Source organism: Pristiophorus japonicus, chromosome 17 (genome assembly GCF_044704955.1).
Source record: "Pristiophorus japonicus isolate sPriJap1 chromosome 17, sPriJap1.hap1, whole genome shotgun sequence".
Taxonomy (NCBI): domain Eukaryota; kingdom Metazoa; phylum Chordata; class Chondrichthyes; family Pristiophoridae; genus Pristiophorus; species Pristiophorus japonicus.
Genome location: NC_091993.1, coordinates 25,518,557 through 25,539,085, shown reverse-complemented (window position 1 = coordinate 25,539,085; position 20,529 = coordinate 25,518,557). Strand labels below are relative to the sequence as shown.

Sequence of the window (20,529 nt, the reverse complement as noted above, 5' to 3'; positions counted from 1 at the left end):
TATTCCTCCATGCTTTCATTATTTTCTCCTCTCCTCCTCTGAAGGTATCAACGCTTACTGGTGTATAGGTTAAAGAGTGGTAGCAGGGACTTGAGCCCATAAATCTAGTCTGACACTCCAGTGCAGTACTGAGGGAGTGCTGCACTGTCGGAGCACTAACATCTCTCTTTCGGATGAGATGTCAAACCGAGGCCCCATCTTCCCTCTCAGAAGATCCCGGTGCACTATTTCGAGGAAGAGCAGGGGAGTTATCCCCGGTGTCCTGGCCAATATTTACCCCTCAATCAACATTTTAAAAAAAACAGATTATCTGGTCATTATCACACTGCTGCTTGTGGGAGCTTGCTGTGCGCAAATATGCTGCTGTGTTTCCCACATTACAACAGTGACTATACTCCAAAAGTACTGTACATTGGTTGTAAAGCGCTTTGAGACGTCCGGTGGTCGTGAAAGGCGCTATATAAATGCAAGTCTTTCTTTCTGTCAAGTCCTCCTGCACCTAATCTGTGCATCTGAACCCTGACCTTGGGAACAAGTGGACATATCGACATGGAACCAAGAACTCTGCAAAGCCCCAAACAAAATCAGAGACACATTTAGTCCACAGGAAAAAGGAACTGAATCACCCCAAGCGCATTTCACAATCAAGACTACAAGCTGGGGCCATTGCCACAAAAACCACACGCTGCTCCATGTCAAGCAGATGGCCATTACAGAAGAGGAGGTCCAGAATTCATCCAGCTTGACCCTGTGAGGACCACCATCGCACTTTCACCCCAAAAATCAGAACCAAGCGACAATGCAAGCAACCTCAACAAAACTCTCCATGTAAAGAGGGTGACGGGGATTTGACTAAATTAACCAAACGGCAGGCAAAACTGCCCCAGAGGCCAGCAGCCCTGAACTATTATACAGCAACAAGAAAGAGGATATCAAGAGTGAAGGAGTGCGATGGCTGAAGCCTCTGTCACCAATTATGGAGGATGGAGAACAAGAGGCTGGCAAGGACATTTTGTACCTTTGTAATTCTTTCACAAACCTATATTTGCATCTTGCTGCAACTTTAAAAACAGTGTTCAAATTTGTTATGCCACAACTGCGAGTGACACAGGCATATAAATAGGAAACTAAAACCACAAACTAGGGGAGGCGGAACAAAGTCTATGTAAAACAAGAAAGCATACTGTTGCATTTAACGCTGTCTCTTGCATAAACCTCCTCAACTTTCTGCTCTTTAATCATCTTTCTTGGTTCTCGTTATGCCATTCTGTTCCAAATCTATGTTTAATGTTTATATCATCCTTATCTCTCCTTAGTTTATCTCTCCAGAACAGACAAGAGGAAAGGACTCATCACACAGCTTATTTGTGATCAGAAGTTGCGACAGAGCAGCAGTGAAGAAAGCTCTTCTCTCAACATCACGGATTCAGACCCTACATGCGCTCAGGGTATCACCACTGCCCCCTGCCGACCCCCCCACCCCCACCTTGCAAGTGTCTGGCCCATAATTTGCTGAGGGAACAGTAGCACTGCGTTTATGTTACTGGACTAGTAATCCAGAGGCCTGGACTAATGATCTGGAGATGCAAGTTCAAATCCCACCACGACAGCTGGGGGAATTTAAATTCAGTTAATTAAATAATGATGGCATTTTTTTTTTAGAAAGCTAGTCTCAGTAATGGTAACCATGAAACTATCGGATTGTCATAAAAACCCATCTGGTTCACTCATGTCCTTTAGGGAAGGAAATCTGCTGCCCTTACTCGGTCTGGCCTATATGTGACTCCAGACCCACAGCAATGTGGTTGACTCTTAACTGCCCCTCTGAAATGGCCCAGCGAGACACTCAGTTGTACGGAAAAGCTACAAAGAAGTGATACAAGAAAGCAGCTCACCACCACCTTCTCAAGGGCGATTATGTGTGCAGGAAGTGTATCCAGCTGCAGCTCCTGACAGTGCGACACTGGAGCTGCGCATGGATTCACTCTGGAGCATCCGCGATGCTGAGGATGTCATGAATAGCACGTTTAGTGAGTTAGTCACACCACAGGTAAAAGTTACAGAGCCAGATAGGGGATGGGTGACCAACAGGAAGAGCGGTGGAAGGAAGGTAGTGCAGGGGTCCCCTGCGGTCATCTCCCTCAAAAACAGATATACCATTTTGGGTACTGTTGGGGGGGGGGGATGACTCATCAGGGGAGGGCACCAGCAGCCAAGTTCATGGCACCATGGGTGGCTCTGCTGCACAGGAGGGCAGGAAAAAGAATGTGAGAGCTATAGTTGTAGGGGATTCTATTGGAAGGAGAAAGGATAGGCATTTCTGCGGCTGCAATCGAGACTCCAGGACGGTATGTTGCCTCCCTGGTGCAAGGGTCAAGGATGTCTCGGAACAGCTGCAGGGCATTCTGGAGGGGGAGGGTGAACAGCCAGTTGTCATGGTGCATAGAGGTAAAAAACAGGATGAGGTCCGACAAGCTGAATTTAGGGAGCTAGGAGTTAAATTAAAAAGTAGGACCTCAAAAGGTAGTAATCTCAGGATTGCTACCAGTGCCAGGTGCTAGTCAGAGTAGAAATAGCAGGATAGTTAAGATGAATACGTGGCTTGAGCAATGGTGCAAGAGGGAGGGATTCAAATTCCTGGGACATTGGAACCGGTTCTGGGGGAGGTGGGACCAATACAAACTGGACAGTCTGCACCTGGGCAGGACCGGAACCAATGTCCTAGGCGGAGTGTTTGCTAGTGCTGTTGGGGAGGGTTTAAACTAATATGGCAGGGGGATGGGAACCTATGCAGGGAGACAGAGGGAAGTAAAATGAGGGCCGAAGCAAAAGGTAGAAAGGAGATAAGGAAAAGTGGAGGACAGAGAAATCAAAGGCAAAAATCAAAAAGGGCCACATTACAGCAAAATTCTAAAAGGACAGAGTATCAAAAAAACAAGCTTGAAGGCTCTGTGCCTCAATGCGAGGAGCATTCATAATAAGGTGGATAAATTAACTGCTTAGATAGCTGTTAACGGATATGATGTAATTGGCATCACGGAGACATGGGCTCCAGGGTGTCCAAGGCTGGGGACTCAACATCCAGGGGTATTTAACATTCAGGAAGTATAGACAGAAAGGAAAAGGAGGTGTGGTAGCGTTGCTGGTTAAAGAGGAGATTAACGCAATAGTAAGGAAGGACATTAGTTTGGATGATGTGGAATCTGTATGGGTAGAGCTGCGGAACACCAAAGGGCAGAAAACGCTAGTGGGAGTTGTGTACAGACCACCAAACAGTAATAGTGAGGTTGGGGATGGCATCCAACAGGAAATTAGGGATGCGTGCAATAAGGGTACAGCAGTTATCATGGGCGACTTTAATCTACATATAGATTGGGCTAACCAAACTGGTAGTAATACGGTGGAGGAGGATTTCCTGGAGTGTATAAGGGATGGTTTTCTCGACCAATATGTCGAGGAACCAACTAGAGAGCTGGCCATTCTAGACTGGGTGTTGTGCAATGAGAAAGGACTAATTAGCAATCTTGTTATGAGAGTCCCCTTGGGGAAGAGTGACCATAATATGGTAGAATTCTTCATTAAGATGGAGAGTGACACAGTTAATTCAGAGACTCGGGACCTGAACTTAAAGAAAGGTAACTTCGATGGTATGCAACATGAATTGGCTAGGATAGACTGGCAAGTGATACTTAAAGGGTTGACAGTGGATAGGCAATGGCAGACATTTAAAGATCACATGGATGAACTTCAACAATTGTACATCCCTGTCTGGCATAAAAATAAAATGGGGAATGTGGCTCAACTATGGCTAACAAGGGAAATTAGGGATCGTGTTAAATCAAAGGAAGAGGCCTATAAATTGGCCAGAAAAAGCAGCAAACCTGAGGATTGGGAGACATTTAGAACTCAGCAGAGGAGGACAGAGGGTTTAATTAGGAGGGGGAAAATAGAGTATGAGAGTAATCTTGCAGTGAATATAAAAACTGACTGCAAAAGCTTCTATAGATATGTGAAGAGAAAAAGATTAGTGAAGACAAATATAGGTCCCTTGCAGTCAGAATCAGGTGAATTTATAATTGGGAACAAAGAAATTGCACACCAATTGAACAAATACTTTGGTTCTGTTTTCACTAAGGAAGACACAAATAACCTTCCAGAAATACTAGGGGACCGAGGGTCTAGCGAGAAGGAGGAACTGAAGCGAATCCATATTCGTCAGGAAATTGTGTTAGGGAAATTGACGGGATTGAAGGCCGATAAATCCCCAGGGCCTGATAGTCTGCATCCCAGAGTACTTAAGGAAGTGGCTCTAGAAATAGTGGATGCATTGGTGGTCATTTTCCAACATTCTATAGACTCTGGATCAGTTCCTATGGATTAGAGGGTAGGTAATGTAACACCACTTTAAAAAAAAAGGGATAGAGAAAATAGGGAATTATAGACCGGTTAGCCTGACATCGGTAGTGGGGAAAATGTTGGAATCAATTATTAAAGATGAATTGAAAGCGCATTTGGAAAGCAGTGATGTCGGTATGGATTTATGAAAGGGAAATCATGCTTGACAAATCTTCTACAATTTTTTGAGGATGTAACTAGTAGAGTGGACAAGGGAGAACCAGTGGATGTGATGTATTTGGACTTTCAAAAGGCTTTTGACAAGGTCCCACACAAGAGATTAGTGGACAAAATTAAGGCACATTGTATTGGGGGTAATGTATTGATGTGGATAGAGAACTGGTTGGCAGACAGGAAGCAAAGAGTAGGAATAAACAGGTCCTTTTCAGAATGGCAGGCAGTGACTAGTGGGGCACTGCAAGGTTCAGTGCTGGGACCCCAGCTAGTTACAATATACATTAATGATTTAGATGAAGGAATTGAATGTAATATCTCCAAGTTTGCAGATGACACTAAGCTGGGTGGCAGTGTGAGCTGTGAGGAGGATGCTAAGAGGCTGCAGGGTGACTTGGATAGGTTAGGGAGTGGGCAAATGCATGGCAGATGCATTATAATGTAGATAAATGGGAGGTTATTCACTTTGGTGGGAAAAACAGGAAGGCAGATTATCTGAATGGTGACAGATTAGGAAAAGGGGAGAAGCAGCGAGACCTGGGTGTCATGGTACATCAGTCACTGAAAGTTGGCATGCAAGTACAGCAGGCGGTGAAGGCGGCAAATGGCATGTTGGCCTTCATAGCGAGAGGAATAGAGTATAGGAGCAGGGAGGTCTTACTGCAGTTGTACCGAGCCTTGGTGAGGCCACACCTTGAATATTGTGTACAGTTTTGGTCTCCTAATCTGAGGAAGGACATTCTTGCTGTTGAGGGAATGCAGCAAAGGTTCACCAGACTGATTCCTGAGATGGCAGGACTGACATATGAAGAAAGACTGGATCGACTAGGCTTATATTCACATGGAATTTAGGGGATCTCATAGAAACATGTAAAATTCTGATGGGATTGGACAGGTTAGATGCAGGAAGAATGTTCCCGATGTTGGGGAAGTGCAGAACCAGGGGTCACAGTCTAAGGATAAGGAGTAAGCCATGTAGGACAGAGATGAGGAGAAACTTCTTCACTCAGAAAATTGTGAACCTGTGGAATTCTCTACCACAGAACGTTGTTGAGGCCAGTTCGTTAGATATATTCAAAAGGGAGTTAGCTGTGGCCCTTACGGCTAAAGGGATCAAGGGGTATGGAGAGAAAGCAGGAATGGGGTACTGATGTTGCATGATCAGCCATGATCATATTGAATGGTGGTGCAGGCTCGAAGGGCTGAATGGCCTACTCCTGCACCTATTTTCTATGTTTCTATGATTAGGGACGGGCAATAAATGCTGGCCTTGCCAGCAACGTCCACATACGAGGAACGAATAAATTAACAAAAAATGATCCCCAAATTATCTTCCCCACATGTCAGAGAAAGAATGTCTTGGCCAGTGAAACAGGTCAAGCTTGTGAAACAGGCCAGGACCAACATCAGAGAGAAGGGGCTATTGTGAAACATCGAAACTGCAGACGCAAAATGAACGGCTGACTCTGCATGAAAAACTATAGAAACTATGTTCAAGAAATGAGAATAAACAAGGAAACACTTTCAGAAACTAGTGACAGTTTAAACATCCAGTACACAATCAATATGGGGGAAGGGGAGGGCCTAAAATACCCCATTTGCAGTATAAATACAGGAGGGGGGAGAGGGAGAAGCACAGAATACCAAATGTATGATATACGTCGAGGAGGGAAGGGTACTGTATTGTATGCACCTGAGAGTATGCTCACAGGTTTATAGAGCTGTTGCCCTGGAGATGGAGCACGGCCTTCTGCGAGAGGTGGGCTCCGGGAGGGACTGGAGTGCATCATCACCCCCAGCAACCAAATTTTAATTTGATTTTATATGTTTTAAAGTTTAATTTGTTTTTATTGCCAGTTTTAATGTCCCCCACCTTTTAGCCAGGGGGCACTTGTAAAATGTGTTTTTTTTGTGACCAAAAAAAACAAAAAAAGACACAAAAAAAAGGGCACTTGAAAAGTGTTTGGAGTGTCCCCCAAGATCAGGGGGCACTTGATTTATTGTTTAACAGCCAAAAGAGTTGCAGAGCTGTTTGCCCAGGAGATGGAGCACGGCCTTCTGCGAGAGGTGGGCATCGGAGGGACTGGAGTGCGTCATCACCCCCGGCAACCAAATTTTTATTTGATTTAAATTGACTGTCTAAAGTTCAATTTGTTTAAGTCTGTCGGTTTTAGTGCCCCCCTTTAATCAGGGAGCACTTGTATTAACGTTTGCAACAAAATAGTTGAAGAGCTGTTGCTCCACCGGTACGCTCGCGGCCTTCCGCGAGAGGTGGGCGCCGGAGGGCTGGAGTGCATCATCACCCCCCGCAACCAAATTATAATTTGATCAATAATGTAAAAAGTTTAATTGGTTTAATGTGTCAGTTTTAGTGTCCCTTTTAAGGGGGAGCACTTGGATTCTAGTTTTCACTAAAATAGTTGTAGAGCTGTTGCATTGTGAGTGGCTTAGCCATTCATGTGATGTTCACCAGACTCAATAAAACCTCAGTCAGTTGGATCTAGGTCATCCACGATGAGGTATGCAGTTGTGAGCCTAGTGGATGAACTGGTAATGTGCAGTATGACTGTTAAAACCTTTTGTTAATAAACCAACTCGTTCTTAATAGCAATGTGTTGCTGTGAATTCTTAAGCAAAGAACCCATGAAGCAAATACATTACAGGTACAAAAGGCTGAGTGTACAGTATGCATGTTGGGGATGGGAGGCTGTACTCCATGTACACACAATGCAGGGAGAGATGCTATAACTCTGTGCGCCTTACACGTACTAATACTCATATTAGTGTGGAAGCAAGTCGTCCTCGACTCCGAGGGACTGCTGAAGAAGAAGACAATAGTGGGAAGAGAGGTCAAAGTATCCTGCATACACCACATATAGACCAGAACTGGTAGCGAATTAAAAGTCACGCTATCTCTGCGACTAAACTTGCATCAGCTGGACTGAGCTGATCAGATATGAGTTTATGCCTTGGTTAGTCAGTACCATGTGTGGAAAATAAATGAGATCCCATGGGTTTTCAGACTTAGCTTCCATTTATATCTTGCATTAGACGTTAATTTTAGTAAAGATGCTAAAAAAGGATTACATGAGAGCAGTATACTGTGCTGTACAGAACATTTACACTTTTGGGTCACAGTTCAATACACTGGTACAATGCAGAGTACTTGCATACACGTACTTTGAGAGTCAGAGAGTTCTGTACATTTGGTGGGAATAATAAAATGATTAAAAAAAAGAAAAAAGACTTGCATTTACATAGCGCCTTTCACGACCACCGTACATCCCAAACCCTCTCAAATCAGCAGCGGGTCAGGGCCATAAAAGGAGCGGCGAGCGGCAGCCATGGGCAGCGTACCACGGCAAGGTACAGCGCGAGCTGGTGCAGGAGGGCGCCGGCAGCGAGGAGTGACGTCATCAAGATCCAGGTCGGTGATTGGAGCGTGGGCAGGTACAGCAGGAGCGGCGAGGTCGGGGCAAAGGAGCGGCGAGAGATTGTAGAGGGACGTTTGATCGGGGCCCAGGGGAGGCGTGAGTTCGGGGCCAGAAGAGGCGAGGGTCCAGGGGCAGCACGAGGCCAGCCCACACTTCGATATGTGTGCGCACTAGGTCCGTGCAGCAGAGCTTGGTCTCGAGTCGTCCTGGGTAATCCTCGCCACTGGACCAAGACCTAGCTCTGTCAAGCCCGTGTGGTGGCTGGTGTGCAACGGTCACCCAACGTTAATAAAATCCACGCACAGGCATCTTCCTTCAACATGTAGTTTGGGATCTGGAATATTCGAACCTTCATTGAAACACCTGTGAACTCATCCCTTTTTGGCGTGGAAGCAAGTCATCCTCGATTCAAGGGACTGCCTATGATGATGATGATGATGACATCCCAAAGTGCTTTACAGCCAATGAAAAACTTTTTGAAGTGTAGTCACTGTTGTAATGTAGGAAACGCGGCAGCCAATTTGCGCACAGCAAGCTCCCACAAACAGCAATGTGATAATGACCAGAAAATCAGTTTGTGTTATATTGATTGAGGGATAAATATTGGCCAGGACACTGGGGAGAACTCCTCTGCTCTTCTTCGAAATAGTGCCATGGGATCTTTTACAATGATAGCCCCATCGCTTCTATTTCTCGTTTTCTTCTCTTTACACCAAAAGCTTGTATTTATATAGCATCTTTAACAACAACAACTTTTATTTATATGGCGCCTTTTACATAGTAAACCATCCCAAGGTGCTTCACAGGCGTGTTATAAGACAAAACAGGTAAATTTGACACCGGGCCATATAAGAAGAAATTATGGCAGATGACCAAAAGCTTGGTCAAAGAGATAGGTTTTAAGGAGCGTCTTAAAGGACGAAAGAGAGGTAGAGAGATGGAGAGGTTTCGGGAGGGAGTTCCAGAGCTTGGGGCCCAGGCAGCTGAAGGCACGGCCACCAATGCTGGAGCGATGAAAATCAGGGGGTCCAGAATCGGAGGACGCAGATATCTCGGAGGGTAGTCCGGCTGGAGGAGGCTGCAGAGGGCGAGGCCATGGAGGGATTTGAAAGGCAGGATGAGAAATGTTTAAATTCATATTTAAGCCTCAACCATCTACAATGATACTCTCTTGGGGACTGCATGAAAATGGTCCACAATTACCATTGTATTTATTGAGCAGTGATAAGACTGGAATGCAATGTCATCGGCATGAAGGACTGGACACATGTCATGGAAATGATAGCGTTGTGTAAAGTACAAATCAGATTAATTACTTACACCGAGACTCAAACAAACTGCAAGCCAAGTACTTACTGCTACAGTGGTATGCCTCTCGGCTGGTGATCGCTTTGCTGCATTGGTGACATTGTGGTGGACCATACGCTAAGATTGCAGTGAAAGCATGCCCGTTTAAAGTTTTCTTGTCCTTATCTTTTACTTCTTTCTCTTTTGTTGATTTATCTTTCTCCTTAAAAAAAGAAGAAACAAGAAACATCAGTGACACAAGCAAAATCATTTAAAAAAAAATGTTTTCCACAACAGAAGAAATTCAACTCTGGTTCCTGCGATATCTGCACCAGCAACGTGTTTCGTGACAGTATTCCCCTTCCGAGTCAAGCGCTTGGCACACTGTTCGCATGCCTGACACAAGACTCCCAAAGCAAGCGTTCTACTCTGAACACCTTCATGGCAAACGAGCCAAAGGTGGGCAGAGGAAACGTTACAAGGACACCCTCAAAGCGTCCTTGATAAAATGTAACATCCCAGACACCTGGGAGTCCCTGGCCAAAGATCGCCCTAAGTGGAGGAAGTGCATCCGGGAGGGCGCTGAGCACCTCGAGTCTCATCGCTGAGAGCATGCAGAAATCAAGCGCAGACAGCGGAAAGAGTGTGCGGCAAACCAGACTCCCCACCCACCCATTCCCTCAACGACTATCTGTCCCACCTGTGATAGGGACTGTGGTTCTCATATTGGACTGTTCAGCCACCTAAGGACTCATTTTAAGAGTGGAAGCAAATCTTCCTCGATTCCGAGGGACTGCCTATGATGATGATGATTCCCCGTCAGTATTAACGGTTACAATCGTCCCTGCGGCCAATTAGCACAAATTTGTCTACCAACAAGGCTAAACATCAACCAGTTAAAATAACTATGTTCTTTTTAAATATTCCTTCTTAGGATGTGGTCAAGACCAACATTTCCAGCCCATTCGCAGTTGCCACAACTAAGTGGTTTACTCGGCCACCAGAGGGGCAATTAAGAGTCAACCACATTGCTGTGGATCTGGAGTCACATATAGGCCCAGACCGGGTAAGGACGGCAGATTTCCTTCCCTGAAGGACATCAGTGAACCAGATGGGTTTTTATGACAATCCGACAGCTTCATGGTCACCATTACTGATGCCCAGATTTAAAAAAAACTGAATTCAAATCTTTAAGCAGTCATGGTGGGATTTGATCTGAACTTTCTCCGGAGTCTTAGTCCAGGGAACTGGATTACTAGTCCAGGAACCTAGCCACCACCTTACCGAATGCCCTTGGGATTTGTACTGGATTCACATGGTTTTGATATGGAGAAGCCATGGTGTAGGCCCAAGGTCTAAAGGATTGGAAGCAACCAATGTGGGAAAGTAGACTAAGCAGGTCAGGGGTCGTGGCAATCATCATCATAGGCAGTCCCTCGGAATCGAGCAAGACTTGTTTCCATTCCCAAAGTGAGTTCTCCGATGGCTGAACGGTCCAATACGAGAGGCACAGACTCGGTCACAGGTGGGACAGACATTCGTCGTGGGAAAGGGTGGGTGGGACTGGTTTGCTGCGCGTTCCTTCCGCTTCCTGCGCTTGACCTCTTCACGCTTGGGCGTTGAGACTCGAGGTGCTCAGCGCCCTCCCGGATGCACTTTCTCTACCTCGGGCAGTCTTTGGCTAGGGTCTCCCAGGAGTCAGTGGTGATGTCGCACTTTACCAGGGAGGCTTTGAGGATGTCTTTGTAATGTTTCCGCTGCCCACCTTTGGCTCGTTTACCATGAAGGAACTCCGCATTAAGCAAAGTTATCCACTTTGGTGGCAAAAACAGGAAGACAGAATATTATCTGAATGATGACAGATTAGGAAAAGGGGAGGTGCAACGAGACCTGGGTGTCATGGTACATCAGTCATTGAAGTTTGGCATGCAGGTACAGCAGGTGGTGAAGGCGGCAAATGGCATGTTGGCCTTCATAGCTAGAGGATTTGAGTATAGGAGCAGGGAGGTCTTACTGCAGTTGTACAGAGCCTTGGTGAGGCCACACCTGGAATATTGTATTCAGTTTTGGTCTCCTAATCTGAGGAAGGACGTTCTTGCTACTGAGGGAGTACAGTGAAGGTTCACCAGATTTATTCCCGGGATGGCAGGACTGACATGAGGAGAGACTGGATCAACTGGGCTTGTATCCATTGAAGTTAAGAAGAATGAGAGGGGATCTCATCGAAACATATAAAATTCTGACGGGATTGAACAGGTTAGAGGCAGGAAGAATGTTCCCGTTGCTGGGGAGTTCCAGAACTAGGGGTCAGAGTCTAAGAATAAGAGGTAAGCCATTTAGGACCGAGATGAGGAGAAACTTCTTCACTCAGAGAGTGGTTAACCTGTGGAATTCTCTACTACAGAAAGTTATTGAGGCCAGTTCGTTAGATATATTCAAAAGGGAGTTAGATATGGCCCTTACGGCCAAATGGATCAAGGGGTATGGAGAGAAAGCAGGAAAGGGGTACTGAGGTTGAATGATCAGCCATGATCTTATTGAATGGCGGTACAGGCTCGAAGGGCCGAATGGCCTGCTCCTGCACCTAATTTCTATGTTTCCATTTGCTTAGGGAGTCTCGTATCTGGCATGCAAACTATGTGGCCTGCCCAACGAAGCTGATCGAGTGTGGTCAGTGCTTCAATACTGGGGATGTTGGCCTGAATGAGGATACTGATGTTGGTGCGCCTGTCCTCCCAAGGGATTTACAGGATCTTGATGATATGGTGCTGAACTTTGACTTTAAAAGCTTGAAGATTTTTTGAGAGAGGCAAGATTCAGAGAAGTATAGAGTTCCTGCTTTGAGGCCTTGTGAAAGGATGGGTTAGAGGAGGAGTCGACTGTAGAGAAGTAAGCAGAGCTCTTTAATCTTAACCGTTTCAAAATGTTTCCCCCCCCCCCCCCGGAGCATTTACTGATTCGGAAATTAAGTGAGTTGAATTGGGATTAGTCAATAATCTTTAACCTGGTCTTTTTCAACTTCAGTGTTCCTCATACTGGCCTCAGTAACTCCACTAAAAGCTGTTCTTGTCCAGTGCAGTTATCAAGACTCATTGCTTAAATATAAAGGACAGGAAAGAAATCAAAGGAATGTAAACCTGAATATATTCTCTTTAACTGGCTGATTTTCAAGTGAAAGTTTGATAGTCAGACTCTCCCAAAGTTGCTAAGTGATAGTTTAAGACAGTATCACTGATTTTCAAGTGAAAGTTTGATAGTCAGACTCTCCCAAAGTTGCTAAGTGATAGTTTAAGACAGTATCAAAACAGTCTGATGTAGAGAGTAAATACCTGCATTTTATCACTGCTGTGAAGCACCTTGGGACATTTCATTACGTTAAAGGCGCTATATAAATAAAGGTTGTTGTTGTTGTTGCTGCTACATTACGCCGACTGCAAATCAAAGTTGGTGTTCAATTCAAAATCTTCGCTCCCAATTACCAATCTCTTCACTCTCTCCACCTCTGCAAACTTCCTCTTATTGTGGCTTCCTGTGCATGCCCCCACCCCCTGCTCTGTCTCTGGTGAACCAGCCTTTCTAAATCCCATCCCCCTTCCCCACCCAGCAGGCCTGATCTCACTCTCTGCACTCCCCTCCCTAGCTATTTCTCTCCTCACCTTTAAAAGCCTTCTTCAAAACTCATCTCTGACCGATAGATTTTTCGATGCTGAGGGAATCAAGGGATATGGGGACAGTTCAGGAACATGGAGTTGAGGTCGAAGATAAGCCATGATCTCACTGAATGGCAGAGCAAGCTCGAGGGGCCGAATGGCTGACGCCTGCTCCTAAACTCTTATGTTCTTATTATCACTGCTTGGTTTCGTTTCTCCTCTGTGGAGCACTCTGGGACATTATAGAACCTCTCGTGTAGTTATAATTCCCAAGCTGTTGTTGCACGGCTCACAATAATTTGAAAAGTTAATCATTTGTTTTGAATTCTGAAAACTCAAGGCTCAGAGGGCTAGTGCCCATATATCGCCCAAAATGGCCTGCTTTCACCCATTTTGACCGAAAAGTGAAAAGTTGGGCTGGAACAGCAGCAAAAAATTGTCCCCCCAACTTCTGGCTCACATCGCCGGGCTAATTGCTCGCCGAGAACATCGCTGGAGAATAGTTGCTTTTCCCGGGCCTTCCTCACAGAACTCAGCCCCACGGACGCCATTTTGGATGTCAGAGGAAGGCAGGAGGCTGCTAAAACAAGGGGCTTATAATTTGTGTGTTATTTAAGGGTCATTTGCAGATAGATCCATTCACATTTATACTTATATTTATAATTATTTTTGCATTTATTTTAGTAGAAAGGGCAGTTTAGTAGTAGAAAGGGCATTTATATCAACGGTGATAGTATTAGTGATAGTGATGGGGTCTGTAGCTTCTCTACCATTACTTGTCACTGCTTACATGCTGGAGTCTGAAATTAAGTTAAGTGAAAGGGCCAATCGAAGGGGTGGCAGACTATATGAACAGTTGTAGAGAACCCGACTCGAACCCCTGCTTCATTCTCTGATCCACTGGACAGACCGGCAGCAACCACAGATTGGATGCACCGTGGTACTGAGCCAAACAGGCGAGTAGAATTCCAGTTCCAATCCATGGTCTGTGCTGGGTTAGTTGATCTCACTAAGATACAGATCTTACTGCAGCGCTCCTGGACGAGGGGGAAATATAAAGTCAGACAGGATTTCCCGTTCTCGATCAGCATCCAGTGACTTCTGCTGGAAGGAGTGTGCCAGCTGACAACAGGATTGGGACTGGGTGTAATGCCGCACACGATGGAAGAGCCGGCACTCATTGCCTTGGTGAAGAGGGGGGGGGGGGAAGCGGCTGGCGCCCGTGGAACCAGCAGAAACGAGAAGAGAAGAGAAAACAAGCAGCTTAGTCCGACAGTGAATCGCACCAAGACGGACTAAGATTTAGCCAAGCTCCTGCTAATCAACTGCCCCCTTTTCTAACTATATAACATCTGCTGCAACCTTCTTACAAAACTCTTCCTTATCCACGCGTCACTGACGCTGTTCCTGTTTTTATTTGCAAAATCGATTGAGACATAGCGGAGCCGTGTTTGCTGTAACAAGTTAGCAGCCACACACAAAGTAACAGCCCAGCTCAATGTGACCAGAGATCGGAATGCACCTCAGTGCACAGGAACTGGGGACCTCGAGCCTAGCATCGTGATAAAGGCTATTTTCTCCAGACGCAAACTAAATTGTGAGAGTAGGACAAGAGGACAAGGTTCAAACCAGTAAAAGGCAGAGTTAGAGGGGATATCTGAAGTTCAAACACACACACACACACACACACACACACACACACACACACAGTGATCAACACTTGTTATGGACAGTTAGCCACAAGTAATGGAGGCCAAAATGCTGGACTCATTTAACAAACAGATGTGGTAATGGCGGGGGGAGCGGCTGTAGGCTCTTTCTGGCTGAATGAACAAAGATGGGCTGAATGGTGTTCCCCATCCACATTTACCTGGGGAAGAGGTGATGGGAGAGTACTGCTGAGGAGAGAGCCACCTCCAATTACATCCTCTGTTTTAATCATGCCAGCCAACAGGAAGGAAACTCATTTTCCACTGCCTCCAAAGGCCCACACCAGAAGTCTGGACCTGGATGGCAGCTGAGGCTGTTTTACCCTGCTAGCGAGCCAATGCTAATGGCTGCCACACCCCTCAGAGCACAGTATAAGGAGGAAGTTCCCTGGGCTCAGACAGCAGACAGTTTCAGGGTGACAATGCAACAATGTTTGGAATCGGGATGAGCAATCAACCCATTCTTACCTTGCCTATCCTGCACTGTCTTAATCCTCAGTACGCGAAGCTAAGCGCAAGCCAAGACACTCCTTTGTAAAAGGTTAGTCCAACAGGAAAGCACTACATAACTAGTAGGAACATAGGAACAGGAGGAGGGCATTCAGCCGCTCGAACCTGCTCCGTCATTCAATGAGATCATCACTGATCTGTGACATAACTCCATGTACCCGCATTTGGCCCATATCTCGTAATAACTTTTGTCTCAGATTTAAAATTAATTGATCTAGCATCAATTGTCGTTTGCGGAGGAGACTTGCAAACCTCTACCGCCCTTTGTGTAGAAGTGTTTCCTAATTTCATTCTTGAAAGGTCTGGCTCTAAGTGTTAGACTGTGCCCCCTTGTCCTAGAATCATCAACCAGCGGGAATAGTCTCTATCTACCCTATCTGTTCTCCTTAATATCCTGAATACTTTGATCAGATCACCCCTTAATCTTCGAAATTCAAGGGAATACAACCCTAATTTGTGTAATCTTTCCTTGTAACTTCACCCTTGAAGTCTGGGTATCATTCTGATAAACCTACGCTGCACTCCCTCCAAGGCCAATATACCTTCCCTAAGGTGTGGTGCCCAGAACTGCTCACAGTGCTCCAGGTGTGGTCTAACCAAGACACACCTCATCCTCACCACTCAGTGATAAGACCTGAGGTTAGTGTTAACTGTTGAACGTTGCTCTCTGCTCAGGTTATTTCCAATTCCATCTATAAATGGGAGTGATTCACACAGCATTGGCCATTCCCAGTGTTAAAAGAACCTCAACTGGCCCTTTTTCCTGGTAATTATTCTGTATATTGCCTGGTTTTATTCCGTCACTTCTGCTTAATGCAAGACAGCTGTCTGTTTTGTTTCATAAACAAATGCTTGGATTCAATTTGATGTTATGAATATTTTTTGTTTTAACCAACTTGTTGGGCTCAACATAAAATGAAATCTGTCTTTGCAGGAACAGAATCTTATTGCAGATTAACGTAGAACCTTTTTTACTCTTCTGCTAGTCTGTTACTGTAAAAACGAAAGTTTGTACTAATATAGCAACACTACAGCTTCAACTGTCTTCACAGAAGACAGAAACTAAAACATGTGCAAAAGATCATTTTTTTTTAAAAAAAGCAGCCACATTGAAATGTTAGACACCAAGACTGAAGATGCAAGTCTCTCAACAGATTATAAACAGGAAACCGAGCATAGGCAGCCGACACGAAGACATTAACGGCCGTAAACATTTAAGCTTTCGACTCCCCGAGTAGACGCGACACAGCACTAGATCGCCCTCGCTCCGAACCACTCGGGTACCTACCAGCTTGAACGGACTCAACTGTGGAATATACAATCTAATCCACGACATCACTCTGATCAGGAGAAGTCTTCTTCTCACACGCTGGCTACAAAAGAGAAAATGGGCTGGCTGTCTCGATTTGCCATGACGTACATCTCAGTCAGAGGAAGTTGGGGTCTGGAGAGGGGGAGGCTGCCCTTTACAGGGTCTCAGTCACCAAGTTGTTTAGAAGCATTAAGCTTTAAAAAAAAAAGTTTTCCCCCCCTTTCTTTTCTTCCTAAACTAAAACACCGTGGGTGCCTTGTAAAGGCTCTCCCACACATTTTTAAAATTACTGTACAGCTTCACTTCTTATAAATTAAACTGAAAGCTAAAGTTTGGACACTTCTGCTCGACAAATATAATCAACGGTCGACGAATGTACAACTGAATCTTTAGGCGTTTCACTCTCTGTGGTCTATCGTTAATGTGACTATATTAAATATTCGTTTAACAGTCAGTCATTCACCTATTCGCTTTAAAGACAGTGACTGGGGAATAACATTTCTTGGTGTAGTTAAAAGTACTATTTAATACATATCAACATTGTGATTATTTAAAGTTAATTTTCTCCTCAAAGGGTCCTTAAGTGACTTCGGTGCTTTGGTCCTTGGGGAGGGATGCAGTTTTGAGGCCCGCTCATGGCTCTCTACTGGCGTCAATCTACGACTAACTATCTACAGGTACAACAACTTGCATTTATATAGCGCCTTTAATGTAGCAAAACGTCCCAAGGCGCTTCACAGGAGCGTTATCGAACACAATTTGACACCGAACCACATGAGGAGATATTAGAACAGGTGATCAAACGCTTGGTCAAAGTGGAAGGTCTTGGAAGAGGAGAGGTTGAGGGAGGGAATTCCAGAGCTCTGGGCCTAGGCAGCCGAAGGCACGGTGTAAGGTTCGAAAATCCACGGCTGCATTTTTCTTTTGGAACACCCCAAGGACAAGAAAACTAAGATGGGATCATCCTATACATTTTAAATAAACATTTTTGGCCAAGTAAAATCCTGAGACCAGGCAAGCTGGGAAACGTGTGGGCAGATGCAGACATTATGGAGTCTGGCTCACAAGCGAGACACTGGCCAATGGGGGAAAAGTGCATTCTGGCAGGCCAATCAGGGGTCAAGTTGGGCCTGAAGCGGGAAAATCCTCAACCAATGGGCACTACCCAGCCCAGTTCGAAAATATGACTTACCCCTAATCAAATTATGAATGTGGACCATCATCTACCTAATTAATATGGACAGTGGACAATACTCCTGAGATCACTGCAGTGATGGCCCATCAAAGGGGAGGCCCAAACCAATTGACTCCCAGGACTGTTACAATGGACCAGCAGACTTTGAGGCACCAATGTGCACTGAAACAATACCTCTGTCCTCACACCTACCTGTACCTGTGACATCTTCTGATTAAATATTCAAAGCTATCTCCCCGCCCAAACTTACACAATGGACCACCAACTGAGTTTGAGCGCGAAAAGACCAGAACTAAATTGGATACAAATATAGGACCTACGGAACCACCAAGAGCGAGAAGCAGCTGGAGAAGGAGTCGAGGAGCAGTAACAGTCACAGACAGACAGAAACCGAGAGAGAACGGAGACGGACTGTTACCGGCTGGGAAACCTACCATTGAACGGGCCCTGGACTCGACTTGCGTGCAGAATATACAACCCAACTACCGAGAGGCCCAACATCATCTCAAGAAGCCGAGCCGCACACCGAACAACGCTCCGAGGCCAACCAGCTGAAGAACCGGAGACCGAAGTAACTGGGAGAGGCAACATTCACTCCAGCTACCCCGTAAACCAACCATTCTAAGGCTAAAAAAATAACTGTCAAAAGGGATCGTAAGTATTATACTGGGGTTTCTTTTCCCAACTGTCAGCCGAGGTCAGTCAGGTAAAAAGGGAGGTGGGGGTGGTGTTGGAAATGTCTTGTAAAGATAAAATTGTGGAAGGTTTTTGTTGTGTCTGTTTCTTCCCATAGATTTTCATAGTTTATAAGTGTGTGTCAGATATGTGTTTTGATGAAGTTGACCTTGTTGGAAACTTACCGTGGTTAATAAATTGGACTTACCCATTTTTTTCGTTCTAAGGACCACTTGTCTGAGTGTTTTGTTTTCCCTTGTGGAAGCTCATAATCCACCAAAATTCTGAGGTTAGAACCAGATAGGGGTGCTAGGGTGCTTCGAAACCGCCAGCTTAGTGGTCAGCGAGCCATAAGCTGCCGGACCTTCCCCTCGAAGGGACAGAGAGGCCCAATACTCCAACAGCCACCAAAGACCCCTGTAATTGGGCAGAGCAAAAACCCCCTACAACGGCCTCCAATGGTGGAGCAATGGAAATCAGGGATGTGCTAGAGGCCCTATTTGATGGAGCGCAGAGAACACAGAGGGTTGTAAGAGGTTACAGTGATGGGGAGGAACGAGGCCAGGAAGGGATTTGAAAACCAGGATGAGAATTTTAAGTTTGAGGCAGGAGCTTACATAGGTCAGCGAGCACAGGGGTGATGGATGAATGAGACTTGGTGCGAGTTAGGACACGGGAAGCAGATTTCTGGATGAGCTTAAGTTTATGGAGGGTGCAAGGTGGGAGGCTGGTCAGGGGAACATGCATGGACATGGCCAAGCATAACTCTGCTTTCAATTCCCCCTCTTCTCCATTACAGCAGTGCCTGCCCTCCGCTTGCTACTTCTGTACGGCGGTAGATACATATCTTACTGCATAGGACAATCACAGTTGTAAACCTGCACCCTACGGCGTTGTGCTGAAGCTTACATTTATATAGTACCCTTCACATCGCCAGGACATCCCAGAGAGCTCGACAGCCAATTAATTATTTTTAAGTGCAATTACTTGTTTTATAGGCAAATGCAACAGTTAGCGTGTGCACAGCAAGGTCCCATAAATATCAATGGGATAAATAACCAGTTAATTTGCACTGGTGGTGTTGGTTGAGCAATAAAATATTGGCCAGGATGTTGGGAGAATGCCCCTGTTCTTTTAAAATAGCTTCATGGGAACTTTTATGTCCATCTGAACAGGCAGATAGGCAGGGACCTTATCTGATAACGTCTTATCTGAAAGACAGCATCTCCAACAATGCAGCTCTCTCAATACCGCACTGACTTATTAGTCGAGATTATGTGTTCAAGTCCCTGTAGTGTGGCTTGGTCCATGACCTTCTGATTCAGGAGAGTGCGCTACCACTGAGTTACGCTGACACTTAGCCAGACCACAGCATCACAGTGCAGGTTCAAGAGACTTGTGATTCAAAACCCAAAATGGGTCGGAATTCAATAGAAGGGAAGGAAATTAGGGCAGAGAAAAGAAAAGGCTGGCAGGGATCCTGCTCCTGATTGCCAGCCAGTAATTCCTGGTGGAAGTGCATGTATGTGGATGTCAGTGAGGACTAGCACTGGGCTCAACTATGAAGCCCGCAACAGTCGAATTGCTTGCACACGCTCACCATCTGGGCTCACAAGTGAAAAGTGGTCTTTGCGTGAAAGACTGGAGGGCTGCAGGCACGCATGGAACTGTACCCCAACTTTGATTCGGTGGCTTCAAGAGGAGAAAATTGAGGGGATGGGAGAGAATGAAGACTAACGTCGGTCAGATTACCAGCTGGAGCACTTGCTGAAATTAACTGCCCAGCTACAGTGAGTATTCCGCAACCATTGTCACTTGTCTCGGAAATGACATGTGTGAAGTATCCAGATGATGGCAAGACTCCAGACTTCACACTCATGGTTTATGACGTTCCTGTGAACACCTTAGTGCACATTTACACCTCCCACTCCTGCCAGATGGATCGCTGGTTTGTTCGAACGCCGAGTTGGAGATTGCAACAGTGAAAATCCAGCAAGTTCACAAAGTCAAAGCTATGTTTGCATTCGTCTTCAGATTGCATCAGCTCTGTGCTAACAATCCTGTGGACACACCATCCTACAAAACACAGCAAAGCTTCCAAATGACGCAGCTCGAAAAAAGCTGCCATTTTTTAAAAATAAAGTCTGCAGCTGAAGAATAGTCCCAAATAACGGTCTAGAATCATGCG

The 20,529-nt window shown here is 45.5% G+C and overlaps 1 protein-coding gene across 4 annotated transcripts in view; it reads right to left on the bottom strand.

Moving 5' to 3' along the window:
* Positions 1–20,529, bottom strand: part of akap13 (A-kinase anchoring protein 13) — a 185,968-nt gene that overhangs the window by 72,290 nt on the left and 93,149 nt on the right. For all 4 annotated transcript variants that reach the window (XM_070858491.1, XM_070858494.1, XM_070858492.1 and 1 more), the window contains one exon: positions 9,360–9,513. In XM_070858491.1, the coding sequence (XP_070714592.1) occupies positions 9,360–9,513 (154 nt within the window). The remainder of the gene's footprint in view (positions 1–9,359; positions 9,514–20,529) is intronic.